This window comes from Ochotona curzoniae, unplaced genomic scaffold (genome assembly GCF_017591425.1).
Source record: "Ochotona curzoniae isolate NIBS_2020 unplaced genomic scaffold, NIBS_Ocur_1.0 scaffold_4506, whole genome shotgun sequence".
Classification (NCBI taxonomy): domain Eukaryota; kingdom Metazoa; phylum Chordata; class Mammalia; order Lagomorpha; family Ochotonidae; genus Ochotona; species Ochotona curzoniae.
Genome location: NW_024467119.1, coordinates 40,509,761 through 40,534,773, shown reverse-complemented (window position 1 = coordinate 40,534,773; position 25,013 = coordinate 40,509,761). Strand labels below are relative to the sequence as shown.

The window sequence follows — 25,013 nt, the reverse complement described above, 5'->3', positions numbered from 1 at the left end:
GGTGGGGAGCGGAAGAGAGGGAGAAAGAGCGACTGATCCCAGAGACCGCGTCTCAGGTTTATATAGAGAGAAGACCGGACAGAGAGAGACAGAACCAGGAGAGGTGAGACTAAAACAGCCTTGATGGCGCTTCCCAATCCCAGAGAAAAGATCCAGGCAGATAGGGGCAGGTCCCAGCCAGACGCTCAAACTCCGGGAACTCTGGAGGGGCTCCTGGCTGCACCTGTTTGGGGGCTGCGCGTTTACCGGCTTCTGACTTTGCTGCCGCAGGAACACAACCTGGAGACAGGAAGGGGCGCTGGGGAACTCCAGTTAGTGTGGTTTTAGTTCTTTCTAAGCAGCTACTAGTCTTGTGGCTTCCTATCGGGAGGAGTGTGTGTCACCACACCGTACACAAACCCTGGGGCGTTTGCAAAAGGCTCTTGGGCGGCTGGCCTCTTGCCTGGTCCACCGTCCGAAGTCTCCGGCCACATAGCACCCCTGGGGCTGGCCAGCTGGTGGCCCAGTGGCCTTTATCTCTGTCCCCTTTTGTCCCCCTTATCTCAGGTTCTCCAGGAGGCCACGTGGGGGTGGCCCCCCACCCTGCCTATCACTCCCCCCTGCTGCGCTGTCACTTCAATGCTGGCTGCTGTTGTGTGGAAGGCGGCAGAGAATCAGGGGCACCCCGCGCCACCGCTGACTGGGACCCGCACCACCTGACCCGTGTGCCCTTGGGCACGGTCACCGCTGCGCCCGCGCGCGTCCCAGTGCGCGCCAGCCCCAAGTGGGAACTCGGGGGGCAGCGCTGCCCAGGATGGCTCCCGGCCAGGCAGTAGCTGGGCTCTTGCTGCTGGCGGCCACTGGCCTCGGAGGGGTGGCGGAGGGGCCCGGGCTGGCCTTCAGCGAGGATGTGCTGAGCTTGTTCGGCACCAATCGGAGCCTGTCAGCGGCGCAGCTCCGGCGCCTGCTGGAGCAGCTAGGAGCCGCCCCCGGCGAGGGAGCCCCGGAGTCCAGCCAGCTGCACTTCAACCAGGTATGGCGGGTGGCCCTCCTGCTCTGTGGGTGTTCATCTTGTTTGGCGGCCGCTGCTGTTGGGGCTGAGTGCAGAAGGAACTTTTGCCAGATTTTTCAAGTTCCCGGGCAGCAGCTTTATTTCCCAGCCCAGGCTAGTGAAACAGGGTGAAAGGACTAGTTAAGGGTTTTCCTACTAGGAGTAGACTTTAATGCTTAATGAGCAGAGAGGTTAGAGGCTTGTAAGATTGTTACAGGGAAAGTTATGAAGTTGTAAAGGGCGGGAAGCCACGGTAACCAACACTTTTTAGATAGGAGCCGTGTGCTTCGACCTTACCTGAAAGATAGCGGCTTCCAGACTTTCTACAACGTCAGCAAGAAAGAAGGAATCGCACCTGTTCTGGTTAGCAGCTACCCGGTGGACAACCACTGCTACCGGGAAACAAGAAACGCTGTAGTCCTGGCTCCTGTCTATGTTACTTGGCATGTTTGCAACTGAAGGGCTTCTCGTCAGGATGGGAAAACTAAGGTAGCTTTGACCCATGAACACAATTTGGTGATCCAGTTGGTGGAAAACTGAGTTTTGCCAGTTAGTTTCTGGTCACCTGTCAGGTCAAGTTTTTAAGTCTATTTATTATCTAAGACATATAATATTTATATATTCAGTACACACCTGTAGTATTATCTAAGCATTTGCCAGTATCTTGGACTCGAGGGTGTTCTCAGACTCCGTAGGAGCAATGACAGATGCCTCTCTTGGTAAACATAGTGATTTATTGGTAAACGTAGGGAATCTTCATTTTCTGCACCATGCACTGTGATGGCTATTTCTTGAAGTGGTGAAGTAGACAAAGCGTGGTTTCGTCATCCTTCATAAATCACCCACTCCTCTTTAGAGACTCAGCCAACTCGCTGCTTTGATTTTTTTTTCCCACTGTAGGTAGGTTTATAGCTTCTGTCAATTAAAATCTGCAGTAGTCTGGAAGAAGCAGAACTGTTTGAGGCCACGGGACATCAGAGGTGATCTTGCTTTGACCTAGAAGGGTCCTCTTATGCTCATGTTCTACAGTAAAATGGACTTCTGGTCCTAACCATGGTATTATAGTTGGTTTAATGTCTGAGGAAGACTATCTATACTGAAAAAAAAACAACAACAACAGTGTCCATAGATTATATTGATAATTTAGAAAGTAATTCAATTAATGTTCCAAGTATTTCCTGGGAGTTGCACTCTTTTCTTTTCAAGTAGGGGAAGTAGCTGAGCTGACTCCAGTATTTCTGGGTAAGCATGGTCATGTGCTTGGAAAAGTGCAGAGGAACTTGGAGCTGCATATCTGTAGCCCACACACTGTTTTGACTTATATGATCACCTTATCTTGCAGTCTGGAGGTGTTGCTGAATTTTGAAAGGACAGAAGACTCCCATGATGCCATGCAAAGAGAATAGGGAAGATGCCTACATTATTTAGAGAATCAGTTATGTTTGTTAGCAATGTGATTCTGTATTAGTGGGTAGGGTGTTGCAATAGGAAATTATATGTATGTTGATACTTGTGTCTCATTCTTAGGTTTACATACTTAACTACCCTCATGATGGCCTTTGTGAGCATCAAAAAGAGACAGGAAGAAGCCCATAATTATCTTAGAAACAAAAGGAAGCCAAAAAAAAAAAAAAACCTTACCACATAATCAGGCTTAATAAACACCTGTTTGATGTTCTAAAATGTCCTAATGAAAACAGCAATCACTGGTTCAATGGAGACAAATGAAAAGCCAATTCAGAAGAACCTTTTAATTTGCTGGTAACTGATGGATTTGAACTGAAGCATTCATGTATGGTTCAGCATGACATCATCCAGTTTGAAGTATTAATGTCTCCAAACCTTAATAAGCCTTCAGTTTCCTCATCTGCTAACAGACTAGAATGGACAGTGGTCTATTGTGAGAAACCTGATTTTTCTGTTATTGAAAAAGGTTATGACAATATGTTTGGCTACAGTGGGCTAGAAATTCAAAGCACATTTCAGTAATCTACCAGTAAAATGACATTGTTCTTTTGCATGAGGGCTGTGCAATTTGTAAGGTTTGCTTCTCACAGGAGCAGACTACTCACCTTTTGAAGTTTGATAGTTTTGCAAAATATTCTTATATATTTGTTAGGCATCCTTAAGTATTATTAAATTAACCTGTTGCTTTGGGAAACCAAAAAACCCAAGTTCAATCTAGAGACAAGAGCATAATTTGTACTTTTGTTCCTGTGGCTGGTAAGGGTACAAAGAGGTAGAACAGGTGACCCAAATGAGAGAAAAGGGAGCCCTTTTGCCAAGTGGCTGTCTGAGTGTGTAGAGGTAGGATCTATTCAAGAGATGTTTTGAAATATGGAGGGGAACATTCAATATCTGACTACCTACCTCTCGGTTGGTAATCTAGGGAGTTTAGGTACGTTCCTGTGGCTGTCTCTAGCTTTTCCATATGTTCTTTTTCTCTCCAAGTGTACCCTTCTCTTCAGGTCCTCTTTTTTAACACCTTCTTTCCAGCTTCTTAGGATAAGACATTGGGTAAGCATCGTGATGAAGGGGGAAAAAAGCCACAATCTCCACATGACCTCACTAAGCCATCCAAACAGGCTTGAAGGAATGTTTGGGGGATGCTGGCTCTGTGTGACTGTATGGTAGGTTCCAGTATGAAGCAGTCTATCTCAGGCTGATACTTAACCTTCAATCTTTGCTTGTCTTTCTTCCTAATTCTTTTGAAAACTATCTTACAGTTCACCTCTGTTATACGTTTTTTTTTTTCTTACACATTCCTATTATTTGACCAAGCCCTGTTTTAAAGCTTTCCCAATTTATCCTCAGTCTTACTAAAGCAATACATTTCTTTCTTTTTCTCTGACAGTTTATTTTATTTATTAGAAAGAGCCACAAAGAGAAAGTGCGAGGGAGGGAAGGAAGGAAAAAGTGAAGGAGAGGAGGGAAGGGAAAAGGAGAGGAGGAGGGGGAGAGAGAGAGAGAGAGAAGTGAGAGAGAGAGAGAGATCTTTCAAATGGTGGCCAACTCCCCAGATGGTTTCAATAAGCAAGGCTGAGCAAGGCTGAAGCCAGGAGATTCATGCTGCTCTCCCATGCTGGTGACAGTGACTTCAAACACTTGGGCTGTCTTCTACTGTCTTTCTCAGGCTATTGGTCGGGGGCTGGATCAGAAGATGATCACATGGAACTAAAACTGGTACCCATATGGGATGTTGGCATAATAAATGGTGGCTTTACCCACTGCACTACAATGCCAGTTCCCAAGTGTTCTTCTTCTTTTTTCAAAAACTGTATAAACTGTCTCTGCACTGGTAAAGTCTAAACCGTGAGCCTAGCATTCTGAGTGCTGCTGTTCCTGTGCCAGTCTGCCTGTCCTGACCTAGTACCCATCAACACAAGTGTTGGTTCTAGTGTGAATTTGTTCCAAGAGCATTTTTGCTGACCTGTTACTTAGGGCATTATCTTTCTTGACTCTTTTTGCCTGTGACTGGAGTGTTGTTCTTTTCCCTACCAAACCATGCATTTTAACAATCTCCTACTAAAGTCTGCCAATAAATAGTTCTGGGATGCCATAATCAACACTGATTCAGGTATTTCTCAATTTTTCTGAATTTCTGAAATATTTTTATTATACTGATATCACTTAACTATTCATGTGTCCATCAGACATTTTGAGTTACTGTTATACTCTGATTAGTGTGATCAGAGTACACCTGCCACTGTTGTCATCCTGTTTGAATAGCCAAACCCCTTGGAGAGAAATGTCAAACACTAGCTGACCTGGCTTGGCAGCCCATGGATGACCTGGTTCCTGTGTTATTCTTGTGCCACTGATCCATGCTAGATTACTTATAGTCTGTACTCTCTAAGTGCCACCACAGCGTAGGCCTAACTTGGCATCAGCCTTGGCCTGTTCAATAGTGTATCAGGAGTCCTTTCCATGTGAACTCATGTTATTTTGTGCCTGTGAAACTGTAATGTAATATAATATTGTATAATAATATAATATATGCTATAATTATATTATATAAATGGTTTTATGTGTTACAATTTTCTATTTATGAGGCTGTAACCTAGGCTGCCTCCCATCAACCTCTAGAGGATTTTAAATAAGTTGAAGACAATGGGCTGAATAATCTCTTTTAAGTACTACTATAGTGCCTGTTTCATATCATATATTCATGAAACAGGTTTTGAATAAATAAATGAATATCATTTGAGATGAGTAACATCACTTAGGGCCTCATATGACTTTATAGTTTGTTGGAGGAAATATGACAGATGTACACATAACGTAATACAGATTAGAATGATTTAACTCTTGTTAAAGAATCACAAACGTGGGATGCTGTTGGACCTGGGAGTGTGGAATGTGCAGTGGGTCATGACTGCAGTTAGGGACACAGCTGCAGGGGACTGCATGAGCAGTGATGACCACTTATATCTGGAAACTGAAGATAATATGAAAGCTCTGCCTCCAGAACCTTTTGAAAGAGCAGTTGTAGATGAATTATATGGAGAAGGCCTCAGGGAGAAAGACTATGATTTTTACCTGCAGCAGCATAACAGTCTGTTATCAGAACTTTTCCTTAATTATTTTTTGGCCCTATAATGTCAGAGGGAAAGACAGTAAGGGAATTTCGGGCCCTGATTATGCGATAGCAGGCTAGTGGTGTGTAGCAAACAAATGCTGCATGTGTATGTTGGTGTGTGCTGTCAGCCAGGAACATTTTCTCTCTGATGGAGGGAATGAAGGGTGGATGAAGGAGGTTCTCAGAAGTACTGACTTTGGGTGAAGGAGATACAGAAAATGTGTTTTTTTTTTATGGCCTTTAAGTGCAGAAAAATATTGGGGTTAACATGCTAGGAATGCCTTCTGATGGTTTGGGAGAGAATGGAAGGCTGACAGAGCAGGGCAAGATTGCACTTGGAATTCTAGTCAAGTATCCTCCAAGAAAAGAGCCCTGGCCTGTTGGTTGCTTTCACTCTCCTGGCAGCAGCTGACTGTGTACAGTTGACAGCTGTGTTTCAGGGTTTGGGGAGAATGAGGGCACTCATAATTCATTGATTGTGATGCCAGGTGTGGAAAACACTTCTGAATTTTTTTTTTTGTATCTCATTCCCAAAGTTGTATCTTTGACCACTTTTCAAGCCACAACGACCCTTTTGTAAATAAGATGAATAGTTATAACTAAGTTTTGTTAATCTATTGTTATATGGCATACCTCTTTTGACAAGTTTATGGTGCTATCAGGTTAATAGAGCAATTTATGGGGGAAAAAGTCTTAAATTACCTAGATTTTGTGCTTAAGAAAAATGTAGCAGCCAGACCAGTGACCTGAAGTAAGAGAACTTCAGGCAATCTTAAACATTATGCTGTAGTGAAGTTTTTGAGTTATAGTCCAGGAAATCAAATTTTCTTTATTCTCAGAGACCATTGACTCAGATTTTGAATGGCATATTTGCTAAGTACAGACAAAAGTTACTAATCATTGGTTAGCTGTCTGGTTATGCTTCTCTTCAGTGGGGAAGGTGGTTGGGGAGGCACTGGACAATGAGTTGAAGCAAGAATGGCAGAGCAGATGAACTTTGTGCTCTAATAGATTCCCTAACTCTGACTATAGACATTGGGCCCAGGAGAGGGTTCTTGCTTACTCATTCAGCAGTAGAGGGGCAAGTAAACTTTCCTCAACTCGTATAGATCTTTCTGAAGGAAAGAATGCTAAAAGTGAAGTTCTGAGTGGGATTTTGCATATCATGCTTTCCATGGTTCATGATATATTCCTGTTTCCTGATTATGACTATCCCTATACTAAGGCAAAGGGACTTAATTTCTACATCATAAATACCCATTGCTTTTTCATTCTTACTCTAGTTTTAGGAGTTGTGTTTAAATCTCATATGCTTTTGGATTTTTTTGTGTTATCAATTTCTTTTGGTGGCAGTAAGAGTTGGGAGAGAAAATGGGAATGCAAAGAGGACTGGAGAGTAAGGCCTGAGGTTGGGAAGTGTCCACGTTCGCGAGATAAAGGAACGGCAATCCCTACTTAACGTGAATGGCAGTTAAGACTTTGCAAGTGGCATTTCCTCTAGGGATATGCATCTTTGAATGAAAGCTGACTTTGGAAATAATAGTCTTACCCACTTTCCTATAGCCCTTGAACCTTTTTACCCAAATTAACTATGTAAAGATTGTCAAAATAAAATAAAAAATGGAAAAAAAAGAATGAAAGCTGACTCTATTAAGATCAGTCACAGCGTGACAGATAAAAAAAAAGAAAATATTGCTAGACAGTCTTAGAAGCTATCTTGTTTGCTGCAAATTTTCCCATTTCCAACTTGAAATAACAGTAAATTGCTGTTGGCAATTAGAACTAATTAATGTATTCACAAACTATTCGCAGTTTTCTGATTCAGCTGCCAAATAGGTTTTCTGAGACTTGAGATTTATTTTATAAGGAAATGAAGCTATCATTGAGTTACCTCTGTGGTGGTGGGATTTGGGAACCCTGAAAACCCTTCAGAATGGAGCCTTGTTTCATTTGGCTTCAATCTCTTTCTAAAGATCTTGTGTTGTTTTTCTTGGCCTGCAGTTTAAGAAAGGAAAAAAAAGAGATCTGTATATTGAGATCAAAGGTATTAACCTGAAAGGTAGAATGATGTAGTCAAAATCCAAATAATTCAACACCTTGACTTTTTTTTATTGTGTAACTAACTGAATATTCAGAGAAAAAAAAAATCAGGTGAGCATTGATAAGGTCTATAAGGCTTTACTTCTGTGAACTGAATTAAAAAATAATTCAGAATTGTCATAAGTTTACTTAGTGAGTTTCTTAGATCTTTAACCACAAATACAGAATACAGTATAATGGTGAATAATTTTTACTTCTAGTGTCAGACCAGCTTGGGCTGAAATTCTAATTTTGTCACTTATTAGCTGAGAAATGATGGGCAAATCACTTAACCTCTTTCATTGTTGGTTTGCAACTCTGTGAATTTAAAAAAAAATGAGCTTTACACATAAGATGATTTGGACTACAAAATAAGAGTAATTATATTGACAGAGCATGTGCTGTAGTCTCTGTACTTATAAAAATTTAGTTTACATGTGCAAACTCAATAAAAATGTTTTTCCATTTCTTGCCTTACTTTAAACAATAAAAAAATTAAAAAATAATGTATGTAAACTACATAAGTAGTACTGTGTGACTACTTAACTATGCACTAAGTATATCGTTACTATCATAATACTGATTTACTTGATGTAGCTACACTACCCCCTGCAAAATTCCCTTGCACTGGAAACCTGAACTCCTTGGGTTAATGAATTTATCCAAGAAAGCGAAGCTATAAAAAAGATAGAAAAAATAAATTGAATAAAACATTCACTCAGAAATAAGTCTGTTCAGTGATTTCTGTTTAATTCTTACCTCAAGAAATGCTTTTAATATTTGCCTCTATTTTCTTTTTTGTTAAACACTGGCAATAACTTCCAGATAATGTAGACCTTAGGTATAAAAACCCACACAATAATTTTAATATTTCACTATATATTGAAATTGTATTCCCTTCCTTCTAGAAAATTTCTGAGTTTTATTTACTAGTTGGCTCTGTTTTGTTATGTTGACCCAAAATTCTTGCCGTTACTCAAATGTGAGTAGTGAGGAATCTACCTTATTCTTGTAGAATTTGGAAACATCATGATTTTAAATTTAGGTTTACTATTGAGTCTATACATACTGTTGAATCTGTATAAACCTCTGTGTATGTTTTAAAAGCCCAAGATCCAGAAACCTTGATGCTTGCTGAGCCTTGTTAGTTGTTAAGAGAATAGGAGGCATTTTGACGTTACTGTCTTCCAAGGACAGGGAAAGAGGTTAGTGCAAATTGCATGTGAAAATAACCCCAGTAGTTGTGTTCTGACTTAGGAACACACTGTGATTAATAGAAGTTCTGGCCATATGAGCTACTGAACAGACAGATTCTTTTTTGAAGGGGTACATGATATCCTTGATGCTAGAAAACTGAGTTTGTGTATGAAACTGTGGTGCTGTACAGTTTTATAGAGGAATAGAGTTCTCAGAATTTACGTGTACCCTTCAGTCACTTCACTTCCACATATTAATTGTCCCTGGCCTTGAGGTCAAGACCACTAAGGTAAATGTCATGGGTAGGGCCTTCACTGTAGCAGGGGAGGCAAGTCCTGTCTTAACAGGAACAATAGCTAACTTTTATGGAGTGTTTCCTTCTGTGCCAAGTATTGTGCTCAGTATTTCCTCATATGAAATTTCATTAGTCATCCTAAAATCCCACAGGGTAAGTATTCTTGCTGTTCCCTTGAGAAAACCCAGCAATGGCTACGGTAAGCAGCTCACAATGAGTCAGATAGCTCGTAAGTGGCAGAGCAGGGTTTTGCTCTGGGTGACAGGAATTACCTGTGCTACATGCCCTGTTGCTTCTCAAGATGAAAAATGTCATTCCACAGAGGACTGGCTTATTTTCCCAAAATCTCTGGGCCAGGATGTCAAGGTGGAATGGGTGCCAGTTTCTTGAAGCTAATAGTACAATCATTTAAAGGAGGAAGGAAAACATTTTTTTTTCTTCTTCTGAAGGTTTCCCTGTGTAAGTCTTAAAGTCTAATATTATTTCCTCTGCATCTGTTTTTCCACCTTACAAAGTTGTTTTCTGATTAGTGATAGTTAATACTCAAAATAAGATTGTGAGAGAATTTAACACATATGTTTCCCCAGAAAGAGAGGCACAAATCATTCATTTGGAAAAATTCATCCCAAGTGCTTGAATTTGAGAGATGAGACATTTCAAGTTGGAATGCTTAGTTCTTTTTCTCTTGTGTTGATTTAAAGCAGATGTATATTAATGAGTCTAGTGCACTCTGAGCCCCTGAATGTTCCATGGACTTGATGTTATAGTTTGTGAGTGTAATAGCACCGTGGAACGTAGGAATTCCAGTTCTGTTTTTTCATTTCCCAGCCACTCCACATCTTGTGCTCAGACTTCTCCCACCACTTCCTTGAATTTGCTCTACTCAGGGTCACTCCGTACCTTTTAAACAATAGTTGAACACAATGGATGTGTCTGACACCTTACCTCTCTGTTTGAAGATGTTGATTGCACTCTGCTTGAAGCACATTCCTTCCTTGAACAACTTGCACTGTTTTTTTTTTTAAAGATCTATTTATTTTTATTGCAAAGTCATATATACAGAGAGTAGGAGACAGAGAGAGATCTTGCCTCCAATGATTCACTCCCCAAGGGACTGCAACGGCTGGTGCTGTGCCAATCCAAAGCCAGCAGCCAGGAGCCCCTCTGGGTCTCCATGTGGGTGCAGGAACCCAAGGCCCTGGACTGTCCTCAACTGCTTTCCTAGGTCACAAGCAGGGAGCTGGAAGAGAAGTGGGGCTGCCGGGATTAGAACTGGCGAACATGGGATCCTGGTGCATTCAAGGCAAGGACTTTAGCTGCTAGACCACAGTGCTGGGCCCTCTTTTGCTTATTCTTTAAATATTGGTATCCTTCAAGGTTCCGTTTCAAGTCTGCCTTCTATTATCAGAGCAAATTTAACCTACACTCCTGTGGCTCTCAGTGTGTAGATGGTTTCTATGTGAGTAGTCTTGGTTCAGATTTCGCTCTTGAAATTCAGCCTTGCACATTCAGGTGTTGATTGATGTCTAATGTTATCTCCTCGGCAACTCAACAGTCCTAGGCCTGTTCCTGGTAGAACACAATTTCATCTCTTTCTTCATCAATATATCTGGTAATCCTGTTTTGCCTAATATCATTAATAAGCATCACCATTTGCTGCTGAATTAAATTGAGATACAGGACAGTATTCTTGACTCCTCTCTCTCGTCTTACTCCTCTCCTCACCTTCCACCCTATTTTCCGTGATATCAAATGCACTTAAGTGCTGCTATAGCAACTTCTCTGTGTCTCTTATTTAATCTTTCTAAATTCTGATATCCTCTTTTGGGAAGAAGGAAAATTTTTACCTACTTTATGGATTTGTGCTGGAGATGAAATTGCATCACATATCTAGCCATGGTGTCTTGTGTCTGGCATGCTGAAAGTACTTAACACACATATTATTGCTGTTGCTTTCTGCATCCTGTCTTGCTTGATGTTTTTTCCGATCCTTCATGTGTGTTAGACTTGCTTCTAATATGCGCATCTGACCAAGTCATCATCTTCAAATGGCTTCCCATTACTGTCAGAATAAATTCCCAATCTCCTGTCGATGTTTATATTGACCCTGCAGCATCTCCTCCCATGCCCATGCTTCTTCACCCTTATTTCTACTTTTCCTTGACATTTGATTTAGATGCTGCTTTCTCCAGAAAGACTTTGACCGTAAGGTGGGTCAGTTATCTTGGCTTTGCGTTAAAGGCTCTCACCCTAGTATTTACTGGATGATGCCACACTTATCCAGTTTTTATCTGAACACTGCCTGCAATAGAATGTAAACTATGTGTACTAGGGGTCTGGTAAGGTCTAGCCTGGAACTGTAACTCAGGAAATATTTGTTGACTGAACAGGTGCTTGAAAGACAGCTTTAGCCTTTGGAATGGGCATTTGACCTAGTGGTTAAGATATGGACCATGCCCCATAGCAGGGGACCTGGGTTCTGTTTCTGGCTTTAGCCCTGATGCTGCTTTACTGTTGCTGCAGACCCTGGAAGGGAGCAGTGACTGAGTTCCTACAGCCTGAGTGGGAGACCTGGGCTGGATTTCTGACTCCAACACTGGGTAGGCATTTGGGGAGTGGAACTAGTGTATGGAAATGTGTTCTTTTTCTCTCTTCTCTCTCACACACTTTCTCTTTCTTTCGTTACACATAAATATTAAAAGAAAACCTTTTGGAAGATTGTATAAAGGTTTTATAGCAATACAACTAAGTTAGTTCAATTAACCTAGTGGATAACATAATTCAAGGAAAACCAATGATTCTTTTCTTTTTCAGACCCGTAAGTTTTGAAAATAACATTAAAATATGTTAAAATTTAGCTTATGTTATCCAAGTAGAAGAATGTAATGAAGTTGCTCTTATCTTTAATTTCTGAATTCTATATGATTTCCCCCTTCCTACTCATACCTGAATTTCCATCATAGCCTATAAGTATACTTCTTTTTTTCTTAGAGTTTTTTACTTTTATTCTTATTGGAAAGTCAGATATACAGAGAGGAGGGGAGACAAAGATCTTCCATCTGATGATTCACTCTCCAAGTAATCACAATGGCTGGAGCTGAGCCAATCTGGAGCCAGGAGTCAGGAGCTTATTCTGCATCTCCCATGTGGATGCAGGGTTCCAAGGCTTTGGGCCGTCCTCAACTACTTTCCCAGGTCACAAGCAGGGAGCTGGATGGGAAGTGGGGCTACCAGGTTTAGAACTAGCACTGATATAAGATCCCAGGGCATGCAAGGTGAAGACTTTAGCCACTAGGCTACTGTGCAGGGCCCTGTAGACATACTTCTTAGGGCAAATTTGGAGAATAGTATTAGCTTTCTTCTTCTTTTTTGAAATAATTTTTAAAATTGTTTTTTGGTACAATTTAGTTGGCAGTGGGCTCTCCCTTCCCCTATCGCAAACTCTCTCCTCTCCCCTCTGTTCTCCTCTCTAGAATCATACATCGTGAATTTTCCCAAGTCCATCATGCTTCCACTACAGTATCTCCCAGCTATGTAGGATAATAACTTTTTGTTGTAGGTTAATTCTTGTATCCTGGGGTCCTAATGTAGGTACAGTGAGGATTGGGCCTTTGTTGTTTATGGGCTGTATTAATAACAGTTATATGTGGACACTGATAATTACAGGTGGTTATGAACAATCCACCTCTTGTGGATGATTAATTAATGAATTACATCACAAGTTCTTGCTATATTAGGTACAAGTAAGTATGAAGTAACATTGATTAACATAGAGTAAGATTCATATACGATATCTCTAGATTTGACATCATATTGTATTAGAACAAACATATGATATCTAACCTTTTGGGTTGGCTCATTTCCCTTAGCATTATGGTCTCTGGTTTGGCCCATTTGGCCACAAAGTAATGCATTTCATTTTTTTTAATTGCCGAGTAATATTCCATAGTGTAGATGAACCACAGTTTCTTTATCTAGTCCTCTGTTGATGGGCATTTAGGTTGCTCCCAAGTTCTTATGTTTGTTGATTGTAAAAGTATGTAACGCTTCATGAATTTGCATGTCATCCTTGCACAGGGCCCGTGCTAATCTTCTCTGTATCATTCCAATTTTAGTATATGTGCTGCCGAAGTGAGCACAGTGTTAGGTTTCTTGCAATGTAAGCCCAATACCAAGATGATCTTGGGAAAATTTCATCAATTGAGTGGAAGAACTTGTGATTGCAAAACCTTGTTCTTCAGAATTCCTGGTACATGACTCTCAGGTTATTGATTCATAGTTCTCAGAATTCTATTCATAGTATATGATGGTTTCGAACTTAGTTCTATCTAACCCGTTTTCCTTCAGCTTTCAATTTAATGAAAGAGTGTAAATAGAATAGCTTACATGTCTAACGCCTTATGAAAAACTGAGGAAGATACAAAAAGCGAGAAGTCGATGCTTTGTAAATGTTATGCTTTCGTGAAAGAGTTGTCTGTTTCACAAACTGATAGTTACACAAGGAAGCATACAGTAAAAGCTAAGCAGATATGATCGGTCCAGGTGTCTTGACAGGTTAACTGTAACAATAAGTAATTTTAGAAAGTTAGTGGGAAGTATGTGTTATAAGAAACTATGCAAGGATTTCACAAAATTTTTTGCACCCAAATAAAGCTATTTTCTAATTCAATTTTCTGTGTCATCTAAAAGTGCCTTTGCAATGAACAAAGGAGGTGAGGTTTCAAATGGAACTTCATAGAATAGAGAAGAGATGGGTAACTTGAAAGAAGGGAGCGGCAACTAGATAGAGATTATTCTGAATGCGAAGTCACCCAGAAGGAGAGATATGAGACTTGGAATTACGTATTTAGGACAGACTTCATGTAGCTGCTTGAGGACACTAGAGCAAGAAACAAAGATTAGAGACAAACATTGATGTTCTTAAGTATTTGGATTTCTGTATCTTGGCAGAAATATATATTGTTTTCTAAAGATTTATTTATTCAAAAGCCAGAGTTACTGAGAGACGGAGAGAGAGATAAAGAGAGAACAAACAAGAATGAGCTCTTCAGATGGCTGCAACGGACTGGGCTGAGCCAAGCCGAAGCCAGGAGCCAAAAACTTTACTCCTGTTTTTGCATGGATTCAGGGGCCCAAATATTTGGGCCATTTTTCTGCTGTTTTTTCAGGCTATTAGCAGGGAACTGAATTAGAATTACAGCCAGCTGATACAAAGATCTGCACCCATATTGGATGCTGGTGTTGTGGGTGGTGACTTTACCTGCTATGCCACAATACTGTCCTTAGAAATGTAAACCTTTGAAAGAATTTTTGTTTTGTTTTGCTCTATGCTATATATGTGTGAATTAAGGGGGGTGCTATTTGAAAGGAAAAAGGGACCACCTGATGGTGACTCTTCGACAGGGACAACCTTCGGGTGGCAGAATGATAAGATTAGATCACAAACTGCTTAATCTCTAGTTAGTGGCAAATGGGGGCCTTGTGTGTTTGTCATTTTTATGTGCTGTATTCTAAAGCTTTTCCATCTCATGAGCCATGACAATTGGTAAAAATTTTGGACTCCAAAGAGCCTTAGCATATATGATTGGCACCTATAAATATTTATCAATGCTGCAGTTATTGTTGGGAAAACTTAGATTGCTTATTTAATTTATTAAATAAGAATATTCCTGTTGGCATTTCAAAGTGAAAAATACTAGGTTTTCCATAACCAAAATAAGAATAACAGTATTATGATTGACTTAAATGAAGGTGATTAGATTCTCATTTATGTTTCTGCATTTGGTTTTTAGTAATAAAAGTCATGCAACCTCTAAAAAGCCATTGTGTACTCATAGAAGACTGAAAGTGATGAAGGAAAAGGCAGTGGTAGTATTGCTCTGAACATAGTATGACCTTGAATATTCACTGGTACAATTTTGGCAACCCCTGCATGTGTTCCTGGCCGATGGATTGAAAACCATCATGCATGGTCTAAGATAGACAAGACCAGTCCTTGTATGCAGAGGTGAGGTGGCTTTGAAGGATGAGCTCATTCCTTGTGGTATCTCTCAGGAAGAAAGAAGGCTTGACATTGACATTTTATCCCTGAAGGCACTTGGTGGGAGGCCCTTGGTGAGCAGCAGGATGAAATGGTCTCTTGTTCTCAGGCAGCCTTTGGGATGATCTCATGGGTAATGGAAAGTAGGAGGGCCCCTGCCTCCCATAGGCAGGTCAGTGTGGGGAGAAGGAGAACCCAGACGGAGGCTTTCAGGGCTGAGCAGAGCTTGAGAGACAGAATGTGGAGCAGGGCTGGGCAACTTGCCAGTTGATATGGTCAGTTCAGACATCTTTGCTCAATCCTTTTAAATGGCACTTAGCCTTACTTATAGCAGTGGTGTCATTCCGTGCATATTGTTTCAAAATAGTCTTTTTCCCCCTTAATGTGTGAAGAAACAAGATTACTTAAAACTTTTTTAAAGGTTTATTTATTTTTATTGCAAAGTCAGATATACAGAGAGGAGGAGAGACAGAAATATCTTTCGTCCAATGATTCACTCCCCAAATGACTGCAACAGCTGATGCTATACCAATCCGAAGCCAGGAGCCATGAGCTCCTCCAGGTCTCCCACATGGGTACAGGAACCCAAGGCTTTGGGCCATCCTTGACTGCTTTCTCAGGCCACAAGCAGAGAGCTGGATGGGAAACAGGGCTGCTGAGATTAGAACCCACGCCCATATGGGAACCCAGTGCATTCAAGGCAAGGACTTTAGCTGCTAGGCCATAGCACTGTGCCTAAAATGTTTTAGTAATATGTTTAGGAAAGGCTATTTTCAGGAAGAGTTTGAGAGTGGCTGTGTCTATGAGTGTGCATATGTGTATAAGTGGGAGTGTATATATGTGACAGTCTGTGGGTATGTCTGTGTATGTGAGAGTAAGAGTGTGCATAAGAGTGTGTGTGATATTGTGTCTGAGTGTGTATGTGCGTGTTTGTATACATGTGAGTGTGTGTACGTGATTGTGTTTGTATGTAAATGTGTGTGCCTATATGTGAGTGTATGTGTATGTGAGTGTGCATATATATGAATGTACATGCCCATAGGTGAGTATGTGTTTGCATGTGTCTCTGTTGCAGGTGGGAATTCATCAGACCTGAGGGGCTTTTGTAACAAATGTGAGAAAACCCGAGGGAGCATTAATCTGGTAGAAAGAGTGGGAAATCAAAACCCGAGGGAGCATTAATCTGGTAGAAAGAGTGGGAAATCACTTGATTAGCTGCCTCTCAAACCTAGAGATTATCTCTCCAGAGGATTTGTTCAAACCTTAGAAAATTCAGCCTCTGCCTTGGTAAAATAATAATCGATAAGCTTTGAAGACAAATTGAAGGTTGGTAAAGGGCGATTCAGCTCGTACATATATTGAACAACACGAGGGAAGTTGGAAGTGCCTCTGGAGTTGCCTGTAGCTGAGCTGAGGTAGTCACAGTATTGCAGCAAGAACCGAACTTCCTCAGGCACGCCTGCTTTCCACCCTCCTGCTTGGCTGTGGAGCCGTTAAGTCAGCAATCCCAGGATGTTGTTCAGTGATTCTAGGAAGGATGAATACATGGGACTGTTCAGTTGTATCAAGGGTTAGAAATGGTAAGCTCAAATCACCATTTTTCAATTTACTGAAATGGTTCTCTTGGAATCTTGGCTGGATGCCTTGTTTGAAACTTTTCATTTATCTTTCCTTTCTGCATTTGTTTTCTTTTGCTTTTTCATAGTTTTGTTTGAGTTGTTACTATGAACTTAAGCCAATCAGTAGATAATGAAGTAGATTTGAGCGCAAGGATTTTGAAATTTCCTTTTCACTAAGGAATTATCTTTTTCTCATTTGAAAACATTGCTGACAATCTTGGCCAGTTAGATTGGTCTCATTTGTAAAGTGACGGGATCTCAGGTAGAAGAGTCAGCCAGGTGAAGCCGGGAGACAGCATTCAGAATGGCGCACAGCCTGAGCTTGCTGGTTTGATGACCCTGTGGCAGCAGTAGTTGACAGCAGGTTGTCAATGAGGGTCTCGTGCAGGGACCTGTGCCACTTCTGGCTGTCGGCATTTGCTGCTTTAGTAATACTGAGGTGCCTGCTCACTTTTCCTATGGGAAGATTTATTGGGAGACAAAGAATCATGATCATCTTCTATCTCCTTCATGAGTCTCAGCTTGATGAGACAACCTGATTGACTTTTGAATTACAGGATTGCTTGTGAGGCCTCATTCTACATGGGATCCTGAATGTGATCTAAAAGTCACTTAAGTTTATGAAGGGTATCTCTAGCAGGGGTGAAAAAACACACTCCTTGCTAGGGTTTAGATGATTCCCTCTTTGAGTGCTTAAGTTCCCAATGCTAAGTAAAGACACAGCAGCCAGAAAGAGATGATACGGTTTTGCATTAGCTTGTGTAATTTTTGTTTATCTTTCTAAGGTATATCTTCCTCCATATTTCTTCTGAGATCCACGTCAGCAGTCGACAAGGGCATTGGAAAGGTGACAAATGCTAAGCATCTATCACAGCTACAGTCACAGTGGCTCTGCTTCCTAAACTGTGCTAACTATTCCTTGTAAAATTCACTTAGCAACCAATCACATACTTTTTGGATTACTGATTAAGTAGACAGTGCACCTATCTTTTCTGGGAAATCCTCCCTGACATTTCCTTTTATCTAACAATGCTTCCTGCATAGCTTTACATCTCTGTTTTCTATCTATTTATCCTGCTGAATGGTGAGTTTGTTAAAGTTAGGGACCTACTAGAAACCTGTCCCAGAGAAAGCGTAATTCACCTGTTTGGTGAATGAACAAATAACTAAGAATGGAATGGGAGAAATGGAATGGGCTTCTGTGGGAGCAGAAGTGATGAACATTTCTTGTAAATTCCTATTAAACATTTAACTCATGGCATCTCTTTGAAGGACAGGAGGCAGCTGCTCTCACCTGGGGTATGAGCAGAGTGGGTTGCAAGACTGTTTGCACAGCTGCACACATGGCAAGCCTCAACAAGGACTATAGTTATTGCTGAAAAATAGCAGATGTTACCATGGCAGAGGAAGGCAGAGGAGGGTAGAGAAGTTACTAAAGGAAAAGAAGTGACACAGGGCCCAGGTACAGCTTCTTGCTTACTTTGAGGCTCTGTGACGGAATTTAAAGTGTGTGTAGCTCAGTTATATAACAGCTGAGCCAATGTTTCATTTGAATGTTGATGGTCCCTGAGTCTAAATATATTACCCATCGTTTTCCCTCCTTCCCTCTATCTCCACAGACAGATCATAGCTCTGCCCAGCAGTGCCCTCACTGGGAGTGTGAGCTTCACACAGAACCCAATATGTTGCCAAATAAACTCTGAAACCATCTCTGGGGTGACCTATGTTTGGGATGTTTCTGACTGTTGTGGTGTAAGGGTGCCAGCATAACGAGCATAGAATTTTGTGGTCCTGTAGTGTTAACATGTGCCATTTAACGAGAAAGCGACGTAGAGGGGGAAAAAACCACTGCACATGTTGAGAAGGCATGGAGAAGCTTTAAAGAGTGGAGAAGCTTATGATTTTGTTTTCTCACAGGTTATAGATGCAGCATTCATTCTCCAGCTTTCAAAAAAAGACATTTTAAATAATTAGTTTAAGTTTGTAAAGATAGAGTCAGGAAGGCACACACTGAACTATTTGCACCAACAATTTTCAGTATCATTTGGGGTCTTGTTTAAAAAGCAAGTCTAGCCTTTTACCTCTACCTCTACCTTCTGTGGTATTTCATGTACTGAAGATTGTATCTGAAATTACTGTAACGTGACAGACCGTCAGGTAAGAATGAACTCAAATGTTAAGGAATGTCTTTAGAAAGGTGCCTGCCTACCAAGCATTAGGGCAGTTCCTGATGAGTTTAAAACCAAAAAGATCCCAGCAAATGTCTGGGTGGTGCTCTTGAGAATAGCTGTATAAAGCCAAATCAGTAAGCAAGAAAGCTACCATTACAAAGGAAACCTAAAATGGATGATGAAACAGTATTTCGTTCAGGGCCACAGTATTCAGTGCAATCACATGGAGCTGTTTGTTAGAAGTCGCTTTTGGCATCCTACCACTTCCATAATTTATGTAGTCCTCTGTTTTTGGAGGTACAAGGGTGTGTTTGAATTTCTTCAGTGGCAGTGGCTCAACTGGTTCTGTTGTTTCCCTCACCATTCAGGCCCTCGGCTTTCATCCTGTTTGTCCTTGCTTTGGGAGACACCGCCCTTTCTTAGAGGAGGGTGGCCTTCTTTTGTTTCAGGTTCAACTTTTAAAAATCAAAGTATGATAAAAATCAAGATTATTCCGAAGCCAGAATAGGCTGCTGTGCAAAGTTTACTTGCATTTGGCTTGCAGACATGCAGCTGTTTACAATCTGTGAGGCCTGTGATGGAGTCAGTGTTGACACACTGCTACAATTCTGTTCCTATCTACTTATCACAAGGCCTTGAGTTTTGTTGTCTTCTCATCTCTGTGTGCTTCCTAGTGATTGGGCCCTTGCTGCTGTCATGTCAATGACAATCTGGCTAACATGCTTATACACATGCTGCACAGATGCTCAAGGCCCTAAGCTGTCTTACAGTATTAGATATGTATTCATTTGACAACACCATTAAAAAGAAGTTGAATGTGAGAGAAGGTCTTTAGGGATGTGTAATTTGCCATTGAGGTGCACAGTATGCACAGTATGTAACAGGCCGTAGTTTGTGTTACTTAACTCTGCTAGGATGCTGTACTCTACAATATCTCTTGGTTTTTGTTCTATTTTGTATAAAATATTGTGCGTTGTCATGTGTACTTCCTGATCCATTAAAGGGTCCAAATTTGAATCTGGAAAGAATAGCTTAACAGTTTTAGGATGCTAATTCTGGGAGGTCTTTGGAGATTATCTTGGAGCTTCCTCTTTTCCTCCTGTTTAACATTTAAAGGAGCTTGAAGTCCGTGGAGGTTAATTCATCTTTGCAGGAAACAGTGCTGCGTTGTGTTTGTACTGTCACACCTGTTATTCCTGGAACCACACAGAGGCCAGTTGAGTCACCTGAGTTCTGCAATTTTTCAGTCTAGCAATTTTGTTCCTGGGTGACTTCATGGTGATGAGGAAACTAAACCCAGTTCCCCGACTGTAATTGACTGTTTTCTGATTTCCTTTATAAACAGTAGTGATCTACTTTTGCAAAAGTCTCACCAATTACATAGTTTTTGTTAATAAAGCAAACCACAGTACTTTATAATCAAATAATTAGCGTCAACTTTCAGGTTTTCAGTGTGTTCATAGTGTGTTAATTCAGGTTGCCAGTACAAAACACTACAGCCCAAGTAGATTAAACAATAGACATAGATTTTCTCAAAGTTCTGGAGACTGACTATGTCAGACTAAGATGCCGGAAGGGTTATTGTTCAGTAGTAAAAGCTTCTTCAAAGGAGAGAACAAGAGTAAGCGAACAGGCTCTCTGATGTCTCTTCTTTCAATAACAACAATCCCACTGGGCCAGAGGCCTGCATTCATGAGTTCAGCTAGCTCCAATTCTCTACTGGATGCGCAGGAGCCTTAAAAATACAGATTTTAGGAGAGACAACTCAGTCTAGAGCATATTGCTAAGGTCTTAGTATTGTTTAAAGATTTGCTTAAGTGTGCAAAGGACTTTTCTTATCTATGTTTATTAGCAATGTACTTTTATATTTGAATGAATATTTTTCACATTATACTGGTGACATTCATTTTGTTTTCCTTAAAAAATTCAAGTCTATGAAATATACTTTATACTTAAAAGTTGACCTGAGAGTAAAATGATACCTCTAGCAAGTTATCTTCACAGATTTTTCTAATGTAGTTTATGGCTCCTTAATGGTAAATGCATTTCTAAACAGCACAGTTTTCAAACTATAAAATATAGAAAATATACCCATGCTCATTGTGAATAATAATAATACATATTTTAATAAACAGTAATTGAAACCAAAGTATATTTTAAGGCAACTTTTATATATTGGGGTTACTAATGTTGCGAAGAAGAGGCGTGAATTGCTTTTTTTTTTTTAAATTGATTTTATTTTTCTTGCAAAGTCATATATACAGAGAGGAAGACACAGAGAGGAAGATATTCTATCCGTTGATTCACTCCCCAATCAGCTACAATTGGAGCTGAGCCAATCTGAAGCCAGGAGCACAGAACCCGTTCCGGGTTTCCCACGTGGGTAAAGGGTCCCAAGGCTTTGTGCCATCCTCAACTGCTTTTCCAGGCCACAAACAGGAGCTAGATGGGAAGTGGGGCTGCTGGGATTAAAACTGGCACGCATGTGAGATCCCACCTTGTGTGAGGTGAGGACTTTAGCCATTAGGCTATCACGCTGGGCCCAGGAGTGAATTTCTAAACAATGAAAATGTAAGGAACCAGGTGTTTTTTCTACAATAAATGCCACAGAGAGCATGCCAATAGCCTCCACAAAATATCCATTCAAACTTAAAACAAGTAAACTGGGAGGGAAAGCTAACATCATAAAAGTGTCTTAAAATCATTTGTATGTATTAGTTTTTAAAAATTTATTTATTTATTTATTTAATACATTCTTAGTTTGGGTTTTGAATTATGTGGTACAATTTTGTATAGGCTGGAATTTCCCCCCAAACTCTCACCGCCCATCAGATTTTTCTCTACACTATAGTGTAGTTCTTCATAAGGAATTATAATTCTATCAGTCTCTTATCTAATTGTACCCTGACATTATTGGCACAGACAATGTCAGACAGTCCAGCATCCCATTGTCTACAGATGTCCAATAAATTCATTGGGAATCCATCTTTCGTCTGGAAGCAGGGATGTATGTTCCATTATACCCCCACGTCTTTATATGATAAACCCCACTACTCCATCACTATACATTTCTGTAAGTGGGAAGCCATGAAACAAGGTCAACAACTGGTATGAGTTAGAACAGCCACAACAACGACAAATTACAGCATGATGAAAAAATTGAGCCACTGAGTTACCAACACATGGTTGACAAAAAGGAAACATAAAAGTCTCTTGGGGAAAAATGCCATCGTATGATCTGTGAGTCCGTGATGAGTTCGACAACAGAAAAGAAGTTATTTGGAATAAACGAAACTGAAATAAAAAAACCATCAAAACACATGGGATATAGCAACAAAAGCAAACAAAGATACAAAAAACAGTATAGATTGGATTATTGAAGTTACATTTTCCATGTTGATTTCCTTACATAAAATAGAACATATGGTATTTGTTCTTTTGTGATTGACTCATTTCACTGAGCATAATGGTCTCTAGTTGGGACCACCTGGTTGTAAATAGAATAACTTCATTCTTAATAGTTGAATAATATTCCATGGAGTAGATGTACCACAGTTTCTTTAATCACTCTTTGGAGGCACATCTGGATTGTTTCCATGTCTTTGCTATTGTAGATTATGCTGCTGCAAATATAGGATTACAGATCCCCTTCTCATATGCAGATTTCACTTCTCTTGGGTACATTCCTAGGAGCGGGACAGCTGGGTCATGTGGCAGGTTTATTTGCAATTTCCCAAGCACTTTCCATACCATACTGATTTCCACAGTGGTTGTACTAGCCTATACTCCCAGCAGCAGTGAAGGAGGGTGCCTTTCTTCCCATGTATATATATTGGTTTTTCAAAAGGCCCTGGACACTTCCAAATGAATGGTTATATTTTTGTCTGCTATAGAAAGACTATAGAATGAGATGATTTTTCTTTTTGCATTTTTTGTTTCTATGTTTAAAAATTTGGTCTGTGTTGCAATTATATGGCCCATGTATTTCTTTGGTGTGATTTTGTATAAAGAGTTAATGCTATACAGTCTAGATAAAATACTGTTTTTGTGTTTTTACAATGCCCACAAACATGTTTTTGCTGTTTTTTTCTCTGTTCCAGTGTTTATCTGCTGAGGAGATCTTCTCTCTTCATGGTTTTTCAAATGCTACCCAGCTAACCAGCTCCCACTTCTCTGTCATCTGTCCAGCAGTCTTACAGCAACTGAACTTTCACCCTTGTGAGGATGAACCCAAGCACAAAACAAAACCAAGTCTTTCAGAAGGTATACTGTGTGTGTTTATGGCATTTCTGTGAAAAGTCTTTAAACTGGCATGAAACATTATTAATGTGACTCTTTTTTGGTTTGATAGCTTTAAGTGAATCTATTTAGAACCTCTTGGTAAGCCAATTATCTTCCATCTTATGGTGAACTTTCCCAAAGTCTATAAAAGCTAGGGTAGGCTGAAGCCCAGAACCAAGATCTCTGTTCAGATTTCCCACATGCCTATCAGGGTTCTAAGTATTTGAACCACTGTCTACTATCTTTCAGTGCGCCCATTAGCAGAAATCTAGATTGGAAACAGTGGAGCCAGGGTTTGAACTGTGATTCAACATGGGCTATAGTGATAATAATATAATCCCAAGCAGCAACTTATCCATTGTGTACTAGCATCTTCCCCTCTATTACCTGTTGCTTATCATAATATTTAAAAATGTGTCAGTTTATCTGCATTTTTCAGTGAATAAATTCTTTGCTTCTAGATAAGTTCTTAAGGAACTGCGTTATTACTATTTTAATATTCATAAATAAGAAGCAGCATCAAATATTATTTTAAGGATCTTTAATGTTGGTGCCACAAATAATGCTTTGTGTTGATTTATTCAGGAGGCATATACATTCATAAATATATATATATATATATATATAAATATATATATATATATATATAAAAATATATATATATATATATATATATATATATATATATATATATATTTGTGGGTGGGTGTCCAATGGTAGGAGCCAAGAACTCGGTCCAGACATCCCATGTGGGGTGCAGAGACTGAAGTGTTTAAGCCATAACCTACTGCCTCCTCAACTGTGTGTTTGCAGGGAGCTTCAATCAAGAGCAAGAATTGGTGATCCAATCTAGATCCTTTAGTTGGAATGTGAATGTATCTCAATGACAAGATGAAATAACTATCCCTAAATACTACATTTTTTGAAGAATAACCTCCTGGGAAGACATTTTCAAGTATAAGATAGCAAGTGTATTCTTAATATATAGTTCCTATGCTTAAGCCAGTAGGAATGTACTTTTCCCAGTCAGATAGACCAAGTTGTTCAGGGAGTCTGCTTGGCAGTTGTGCGCAATGTCTATGTACTATGTCATGGTGGTTAACCTGCCATGCAAGGATATTTTAATTTTATTTAAAAAGTCCCTTCATAAGCATCTATTGAGTGGTGTGCTGAACACAGTTCTGTGCATTGAGGACTCAGTAGTGAGCAGAAGAATAAGTTTCCTGCCAACTTTGGGCTTACAGTATGGGAATGAAGAGAGATGATGTTTATTTATAAATATTTCTAAATGGTTACTTAAGCAAAGAAACAATAGAGTTTAAGAGTGTTATGTGCTAGGCTTGGCACAATGGCTCAGTTGGCTAATTATCCCCTTGCAAGTGCTGGGATCCCAAAAGGGCGCTGGTTGGTATCCTTGTTGCTCTACTTCCCTTCTAGCTCCATACCTGTGGCTGGGAAAGCAGTGGACAATGACCAGGACCTTGGGATTTTGGGCCAAGTAGAAGACATGGAGGAGGTTCCTGGCTGCTGGCCTTGGATCAGCTCAGCTCTGACCATTGTGGCCATTTGCGGAGTGAACCAGCAGATGCAAGATCTTTATTCCATGTCTTTCCTTCTCTCTGTAAATCTACCTTTCCAATAAAAATAAATAAATATTTTAAAAAGAGTGATATGTACTAAGAAGAAAATAGAGAAGGGATAGAGGTAATGATGGGGTGAGTG

The 25,013-nt window shown here is 40.2% G+C and overlaps 1 protein-coding gene and 1 non-coding gene across 2 annotated transcripts in view; one reads left to right on the top strand and one right to left on the bottom strand.

The window, feature by feature from the left end:
• Positions 1 to 546: 546 nt before the first annotated feature.
• The window catches only part of SLC39A8 (solute carrier family 39 member 8), a 66,457-nt gene continuing 41,990 nt past the window's right edge, over positions 547 to 25,013 (top strand). Inside the window, exons 1-2 of the mRNA XM_040967272.1 lie at positions 547 to 1,012; positions 23,111 to 23,273. Coding sequence (XP_040823206.1) covers positions 794 to 1,012; positions 23,111 to 23,273 — 382 coding nt within the window. The 5' untranslated portion in view covers positions 547 to 793. The remainder of the gene's footprint in view (positions 1,013 to 23,110; positions 23,274 to 25,013) is intronic.
• Positions 13,213 to 13,319, bottom strand: LOC121147593. The gene has a single exon (XR_005882412.1). It is a non-coding gene; the product is annotated as a U6 spliceosomal RNA (small nuclear RNA).